Genomic DNA, 9,415 nt, shown 5'->3' with positions numbered 1-9,415 from the left:
AAAAAATTGGTACGTGCTTTCTGTATTATCCGCATATCACTACACATTATATATAGTGAAGTGTTTGTATTCAAAATTTAAATTAAATCATTTGTAAAATACCACAAAGTTATATCAAGATTTTACAATTAGATAACATTCTAAGGAATTCTTAAATTGTTTTTGAATAGTGTATAGCTATTATTAAAATACAGCACTGTACTACAATAAAACAAGTACATATTGGTGGTCCGACTCGATCATCAATTTTATTTGATTCGTCGATAAGAAAGCCTAAAAAAATTGTATCCCGAAATCGAACATTGACATTTGTAAACGTTTCAATGCATTTTTACGATTCTCGAAAATTATTAAAAAGTACAAGATTGGATGTTCTGAATAATTGAGATAAAAGATATACTGCATTAGGCCTTTTTTACACATGATAATTGGTGTATGTTCCGTATAAATAACAGTACATGAAGAACAACTGAAGACGGAGGTAAAAATACAGGACTCCAGACGTGTGATATACTGATTCGACGATGAATCGCTACAATCTGTCGGTAACGACGATACTACGGAAAAAACCACGGCGATATTAACTCGACAAAGACGATTAAGATGACGAAACAAAATATAAATTAAGTTTTAAAATAAGTTATAATAACAGTATGATAATACTAATAATAATAAGCGACGATAAACATAACTTAAAAGAATGATGAAAGGATGAAGAAAACGGGAAAATAATAATGTTCCATTTTCTTTGTTTTTAGTCGCGTGGAAGCGACTCTATAGTTCACTATGTCGGTCGGTCGGTCTGTCTGTCTGTCTGTCTGTCTGTCGGTCTATCTGTCGGTCTGTCTGTCGGTCTGTCTGTCGGTCTGTCGGTCCGGTATCACTATGCGTTTTATCGCTTTATGACCTTATCTTGATATCAGTTTAATCTAGCTAAATCAATTTTTCTCAGAATATTCCTTATGGCCAGGAATCGATGTGGTTATGTTTTCACGGTGCGCAATAAAAAATTACGCGGTCTACGCACGATTTAACGAAATCACGTTTGTAATCATATCTTAACAACCATGAATCACAATTAAATAAAATTTGGTACTCATAAATTTCAGGGCATAAACGTGCGTACGTGCGTAGCGCATGTAACGCATGCGTACGCGCGCCTAAAATTTTCAAAATTTATTTTCGATGAAATAAGAGTACGTTTCAGGCAATTTTAAGCGTTTACAAAATTGCCATGAGTGCGCAGATTTTTGCGCGCGCACTGCGCGTTAAATGTTATTACGCACTCTTTTTGCCCGATTTCTGTTTTCTTGACTTACTTTTCAACTCGAAATTACGTTATACGAGCACATCAAAAGTGACAGGCTACGCACGTGTAAATTAAAAAAATATAAATGTTTTTAAACATTTCAACATTTTTAAACATGTTCTGTAATTTCGGTCAGTATAGTTCACTATGTCGGTCGGTCCGTCTGTCTGTCGGTCTGTCTGTCTGTCGGTCTGTTTGTCTGTCGGTCCGGTATCACTATGCATTGTAGCACGCGACTTAATGGCTGTTGGCCTTGTTTTTCTCTTAATGCATTATGTATTATCATTGTATTTATTTCTAAATCGTCACTGAATATACAAACATATCTATGACATGTCCGCTATCATTTGGTAAGATGAGCGGTACCATCAAATACTTATCACCTTCTATCTGTCAGGATGGATGCACATTAAACACAGTTTAAACATGAATTATACCCAGTGTGAATTTGTTTCGAGCTCAGCTAGAATCTTAACTTGCTCGCGGTAGCATACACAGAACGACTGTTGCTGTTTCTACGTCATCAAAAATCGTGCGAAGCTTTTGTTACTACCTGTTGCGTACGCGTCAGCGTTTGAACGGTAAATTGAGTTTGTTAGAAAACTGAGACGCAGCTCAAACGGAAGATTCAATTTCGGTCGTGCAATACCGAACATTTCTAACATTCTGCTGTGTTACATTGGAGATCTACTGAATTGGATTCTCACAATTGTTTAATCCCCCGACATAGGTACAAGCTGTAGGACTTAAAGGTGTGTAATTAAACCTTCACGGAACATACATTTAGACTCAATTGATTGACATGCTTATACATTATATAAGGACTATAAACCGTAGGTCAAGTGTACACATAGCTCATGTGCACTTTAAAAAATTTAGTATATCTTTCGAGACGAGTAGGAGGTTACCCCGGTGTACTAGTCCACACAAACACAGCCACTGTCACACACAGCCACTGTGCAATTGGGACTGGACCGTTTTTAGAGGTGTTTACCACCTGTTGGTCCCGATCCTAACAGTTTTAGTGGGAAGTTGAATAAATAAATATATCAAAAAATAAACTCAAACATATCGTAGTTTTAGTTTTAGTAGTTTTAAATGAAATGTAGGCCTAAATGTAAATGTATGAATTCTAGACGGAAGGTTTAATGTAATACAGTAGAAATCGACCAAGGAGAGACATTCTCCTTTTTTGGATTCCGAAAGGGTTCCCTTAAAAGAAAGATTCGAAATAAACTGCTAAATCAATTTATGATAGATACGTCTTTACTGAGTATATAGCAGTCTATTGTCAATAAACGTTGACAGCTAACATAAAAACATTCAGATATCACATAATCATACCTAAATTTTACCTAAATAGGCCTAAATATAGATAGTAGAAAACTATTCAAAATAATATACAAGACCTATATAATTTTTTTTGTATAAAGTGTAACAAAATACAAAATTAATTTCTCCAAACTATGACTATACCTGTATCTATAAATACAAGTTATGTGTTTCTTTTATTTATGGTATCATAGACAAGTTATGCCTATCTGTACCAGATCCTTCACTTGGTACAAACTCGTAGGAGGCTCTGTACTTCGCGTTCATATCAAACGGTCCATAATAACCACACCCACGTTCATCTTGTATGAAAACGATATCTAACCTACGCGTAGAAGACTTAAACTTAATTGGAAAACCACCCTCCTGATTAGAGCATACGTCAGTGATCTGCTTTCCTGAATGTTCTGTGTAGTCAATGATCTGGAGTTTTGTTACGCAGGTCCTGCCTTGTTGAGCGTATCCAAGACCAGAGGCTTTGTAGATCATGAGATGGACAACTTGATCGGAGGGCGCTATTAGCTTTTGGCGACACTTTTCATGGTGACTGTTGAATCTTGGGGTCAGAAAACCCCGCGTATCATCTTTCCTTACGGAGTCACATGCTATAAAATAAAACAAATACGCTTCCAGAAATAAAATGGTTTTAATTAATTGGTCATATTTGTTAATTTAGTAAAATACATGAAACAATATCTATGGTTTTGTAGGACTTCTCATATGTCTACTGCTTATAGTATTAATACATGAAAGGGGGCGCTGTTAAAAGGAAACATAACAGTTGGTAAAACCTTTACTGTAGATGGCGGTGTACCCTGTTGTTATCTGTGTGTCTGTTTTGAGAAGCTCCTCTCTGTTTCTATACGAGCAGTAGTAGAGTAGGCCTAAATCTTTTACGACTACTTTTAGGTGCTCGTGAGCAACCAGAAGAATTATCAATTATTATGCCCAAGTCTCTTTTATTTGTTTCTTTTTCATATATTTAGTATTCCTTTACGAGCGCCACCAGCGAATCACCACGTTTGTCAGAAATTTATCTTTTACCAAATATTAGTAACTACACATAAAGCCATTTCCTATGCCATGCCCTGTACTCACTTTGTGGGACAGTGCAGTATCCAGTGTTTAATGGTGGTCGGCAACTACAAATTAAACCATTTGAACATTTTCCCATCGCACTCATCATGCTACCACATGGCTCATTCAATCTCTACAAAGGCAAAACATAGATCTGTTGTTAGACAGTGATTAGAACGGCGATGCTAGAAAAAGGATGTAATGATGATAAGGACGATGATGATCGAAATGAATCGATGAAGAGAGGATTTGGTTTAGAGGAGTGCCATGTTGATGCTTATTGAATAAATTAGTAGGCCTATGATGATGATGATGTTGATAATAAAGAGCATTGTGGGTTGCAAGAATATGATGATGACGAAAACAACAGACACTTTACTACGGTAATGCGTAGGCCTACAACAATCTATCCAGCGTAGTTAGACACAGTGATATAAGAAATAAACAATTTTTACCTTAGAGCATTCTTGACAACACCCACATGCGTCGGGTACTAAATTGGTTCCAAACGGGCATTCGCTGGACTTTGTTGGAGAACCTTTACATAGTTTCTTCTTTTCCTTCAGTGTTTTACCACAAAAACATATCATACACTCAGAACTGAAAATACAATTAGTGGAACAGAGACTTTTATAACAGGTTAATAAAAAAGAAAGATAGATCTCTTAAATACACATACGGTACGCCTAGACACCACGCCTTATTTTACCCGGTAAGCCAAAGTTTACCAAAGTTAGCGATAATTATACCGCCTGACCAAACCAACTTACCCGGGTAAACAATCAAGCCTGATAGGTAGAATAGATACTCTATTCTCGATAATAATTCAGAATAAGAACGTTCTATACATTAGAGGTTGTAGTCAATATTCAACAAGTCTGTCTAAAACGTAATTAAACATCTAACTAATATAAGCTATGTTACCAGCTTACACACAATGTTTAAATTATATTATTATATATTAATCACACTGTAAACAATCGCCTAACTTAAGATATTTTCACTTTGATTCAAATATTCAATTTCTTTATTTGTTGTTGATCCAATTCGAGAAGATAAACAGTCTACTTGAGAAAGTAGTAGTACTGTAGTAAGTTATGTTTATACTTAAAGCTATTCAAATTGGATAAACGAAAAGAAACTTATACTTATAAATATCGTTGCAGGCCTATTCATTAAAAGGTGCGTTTTAAAATAATTTAGAAACTCTAGGCCAACTCACCAAATAAATAATGCCACGAATACAGCAAGAACGTATCTCACACGCATATTTAAAACTTGTCTCAGGATGAGAAGAAAAATGGTATCGAAGATAAAAAGAAGCCGGCCGGTACCAATAATGTTCAGAACAACACAGTTACTCTTTTATCAGTTAACTCTAAAGAAGTTACCGTGTGGGGTTGATGACGTCATCTGTCAGGGCGAATGAATATCGTGCAGTGTTAGAGTCGAAACGCTGTCAATATCTGGCCTTGTTAGAATAACAGAAGACAGAAGAAATAGATTCGGATGAGTATGTTTTAATAACGACTATCCTATGGTAAGTTATTACTTTCGCTATTGGATGTTATTATGCTATTTGCGGGAAGTTAATCAAGTATTATTTATATACAATTACAAATCATTAGGTATAACCTAAATATATCTTTAATTAAATATAATGTAATGTGATAATTCATTCTGTTATAATGTAATTGATTTAAAATAAATAATGTATTTATTCATTTGTTTATTCTTAAAATAATAAAAATACATTCAATTACTCTGATGTAACTTTTTTACCTTTAGGCCTAATTTAACTTTTTTTTTATGAATTGTATTGTAAAATACTACTTTTCCGCCTTTTGGCAGACGTTGTATTATTTTTGATTGATATATCAAATGATTCTTTATTTAAAAAAATAATACATAAGAATATTACATGCATCCCAGGTCACAGCTTGGGTGTAGGGCAGAACGAAACAAAAGGTGCATAACAGTTAAACATAAGGTACAGAGAAAAACACATCAAAAAACAATTAAATTATTCCTGATGATTTATCATTATAGACATTTTAAATTGAACGAAAGCAATTGATTTAAACAAAGTTATATTTATATACGAAGAAATTAATATTATATATTATTTTACTATATCATTTTTAACTTTAGATTTTTCAAATCTGAATATCAGAATGAATCCCTTCAGTAGTCTACTTAGCGCCCTCTAATAGTCTGTTTTATTGTTAACTTTTAGTGGAACTAAATTGCCGTTTCATTTTTCTCTTGTTACTAAATATCTAGGAAGCTGTCGTCTTTGTTTATTTGTTTAAAAAATGCAAAAATACGGTGCTATTAATAATATCCTAGAAGCAGTAGTGAATGACTTTATTTCACTAAGTTAGGCGTGTGGTAGTAGATCATTGCATTAAAATGAATTTATTTGTTGTTAAATTACGTCACAGCAAAAAAAAAGAAACGGTAAAATTAATTTGAAAGTAGGAAATAGCATAACATTATGAATTAAATAAGTTTTAAAGTTTAATCTAAAGTAGACTAAATGTAACCCGTAAAGGCCAAGAGTAATTAACAATTAAGATATAGGCCTAAAGTAATGCGAAAAGTATTAATAAGCCATGAAGTAGTTGCGTGACTAAATAGGCCTAATATGCGTAGTTTTTCATAAATGATGACCTTTTTACAAATTTGCTAAATTAACTGTGTTAAGTTGTCACTTAATTTAAGTAAGCAAATCAATGGGCCCTAAGTATGGTCAATTAAACATAAAAAAAAGATTCACAAAAATGTAACTAAATAATAATTTAAGGACAGTTAAACTATTGTTAGGCCTATTGTTATGATTATTGTAATCGAATATTTAAATAATATAAGAAATCGGTTACATTTTCGTTTTAGATTCACAATAGTTTAGATTGAGGTTGGTCTATGTTAGTTGGTAAATTAATAATCCCGAGCGGGCCCTGTGCGACAGATGCAATGTTGAACATTACGCTATTGTTGGTGAATTTTACTTACAATAATTAAAACCACCATTAAGTAGCAATAGGCTAAGTAAAATGAAAGAATACTCTACTCTGAAAAACGGAAACAATCGTTTGCTCATGCGTAATGCATGCCCACAGGGTGATTTTAAAGAAAGACTCATTAATTACTACTTTTTACGTAATTTTGCTTGACTGTGTTGAACACTGTTCTGACACAATGGTCTAACTGATGTAATCTATATATAAATTTACGTAAGGGCAAAATTCGGTAAATCGCGCCTTACTTCTAGAATTTTCACTCGATGGTATGTAAAGTTGGTTCGTACTTTCGGTACTGATTTTAACCGCCTGATGTAACCCTGTTTACTAATTAAATTGAGTTAGATAATTAGTTATTGACGATTAAAACGAATTTAGGTTCAACGATTTGCCCCAAATAGGGGTGTTTTCCGATCGTGGTATACACTGTCTAATGGATGTCCATCTTGAAAAATACCCGCCAAAAAAATGCGAGGAGGCTTCGCATTTTTCTATCTCCTCCTACGATAATTGTTTTTAATAGCTGAAAACCGGTTGAACAGCTAGAGTACACCATCATAATGTTGAAGACAGGCCGATTTTCTTTAAAAAATACTATTTTGATAGATTTAATATACGATTATACAAATGTATTGATTTGCGATGAATGGAACATCCCAATCTCTCAGTCTGCCAGAGTTTGGTTTAACACAAGTACTGTAGGTAAATTTATGAGCCCTTGGTTTAACACATACGGTAGGTAAATATATGGGCCCTTTGAGAATAAACTTGCAATACTTTGACAATACTGTAAATACCTATTAACTATTTTTCATTTGAATCGAACATTTCTTACTGTGAATGTTCGTACTGTTAGATGTAATATAAAAATATATACAAATAAACTTTATTACTGAGACTGTGGATAGGCTCTACTGTTAGATATACAAATAAACTTTATACTGACAGTTCCTTCTCAACGTTTGTATTAATTAATAATTACCAAAAATATAAACGTCGTAGTGGTGTATCGTGACATGTACTTTAATATTTCAATCGATTATGACAGTGACAGTTTTAACAAAGTATTAAATCGCAAATGTTTTAGGCCTACTGTATTTAGAGAGGTATATTATTTATAGGCCTATAAAACATGAACAAAATTTTTCGTTACTCAGTGGATAAAGAATATATTTAAAAATTGTTCCTCTTTGTACCTATCCGCTTTCCCATCCCTCAACCCTAATGTTACATAGCGAGGAGGCTTCGCATTTTCCTATCTCCTCCTACGATAATTGTTTTTAATAGCTGAAAACCGGTTGAACAGCTAGAGTACACCATCATAATGTTGAAGACAAGCCGATTTTCTTTAAAAAATACTATTTTGATAGATTGCTAGAGTACACCATCATAATGTTGAAGACAGGCCGATTTTCTTTAAAAAATACTATTTTGATAGATTTAATATACGATTATACAAATGTATTGATTTGCGATGAATGGAACATCCCAATCTCTCAGTCTGCCAGAGTTTGGTTTAACACAAATACTGTAGGTAAATTTATGAGCCCTTGGTTTAACACATACGGTAGGTAAATATATGGGCCCTTTGAGAATAAACTTGCAATAGGTTCGGAAAATGTTAAAAACCAATTTCTATTATTTGAATCGGTAAACAGTTTCCATTTATTATACATTGATAATGAAACATGAAATATTCCTATTTATGTCCCTCGAGGTTCATTACAATTTATATTTAGTAGTCCCACGGACTTCATCTTAGTCACTCCCCCGAGTGCTAAGGCCAAATTTATGATACCCTACTTTCTATGTAAGTAGTTTATGTGCTTATAAATTAAGACTCATGTAAACAGCTTGATTACATCATTTTACAGACAAACGAAACTTTTTTAAACCTACTGTTTCAATAACTGAGTATAATACTGTATACGTTTTCATAAGTAAGCGCATATACATTTTCGTGTTTTCATTGACGAGATTGTAATAGTAACTTCAGTAACTATTACAGTACTTATTTATTATACGACACAAGACAATTGTATCTGACAGGTACGTACATTATTCTAAAAAATAAGTCTAGATAGATCCCTTAGGCGTCATAAATCACAGGCTAACAAATCAGTACTCATGACAGAAATTCGACCCAGTTTGGTTCACACAAATGTTTACAGGAATTTCAACACCACAACCGATGATTTGCCCTAAATATTTAGGTAGACTACAGTTTAATTTTTCACTGAATAGGAGCTTGCATTTCCGATTTCCATTTCGCAGAATGTCTAGGTCTATTTATTTAGTTTGGTTCTTATAATATATAAATACAATCAACTTTATTACTGCGGTTCCATCACCACCACCACGTGCCGCCCACAATTCCCGTACATACATTTCCATTTCTCCCTAATTTCTTTAATCCACATAAATTAATTGTCCTTTATGGAATCCAGTATTGGTTTTGTTGTCTCTATTTCTGAATACCCCAATTAGGGGGACACTTCCGTTTTTGTTTAGTGTCCCAAAAAAGTCCCCGTCCGTGGATTCTACTGTATTCGAGAACCATCTGTGAGCACCCCTAGATGGTACGCGAGCGAAGCGAGCGTGCCATCTAGTCTATATATAAATTTACGTAAGGGCAAAATTCGGTAAATCGCGCGTTACTCCTAGAATGTTTACT

General features: G+C 33.8%; 1 protein-coding gene across 1 annotated transcript; it reads right to left on the bottom strand.

Moving 5' to 3' along the window:
* Nucleotides 1-2,575: 2,575 nt before the first annotated feature.
* LOC140055066 (uncharacterized) lies at nt 2,576-5,152 on the bottom strand. The gene is made up of 4 exons (XM_072100249.1): nt 4,941-5,152; nt 4,174-4,318; nt 3,740-3,851; nt 2,576-3,246 (listed from the first exon to the last, which is right to left on the bottom strand). Exons 1-4 carry the CDS (start codon nt 4,985-4,987, stop codon nt 2,822-2,824), a joined length of 729 nt encoding a protein of 242 aa, XP_071956350.1. The 5' UTR covers nt 4,988-5,152; the 3' UTR covers nt 2,576-2,821.
* Between the last annotated feature and the right edge of the window lie 4,263 nt (nt 5,153-9,415).

The sequence above is a fragment of the Antedon mediterranea genome, chromosome 7, assembly GCF_964355755.1.
Source record: "Antedon mediterranea chromosome 7, ecAntMedi1.1, whole genome shotgun sequence".
NCBI classification, from domain to species: Eukaryota; Metazoa; Echinodermata; class Crinoidea; order Comatulida; family Antedonidae; genus Antedon; species Antedon mediterranea.
This window is presented reverse-complemented; position numbering and strand designations above follow the sequence as displayed.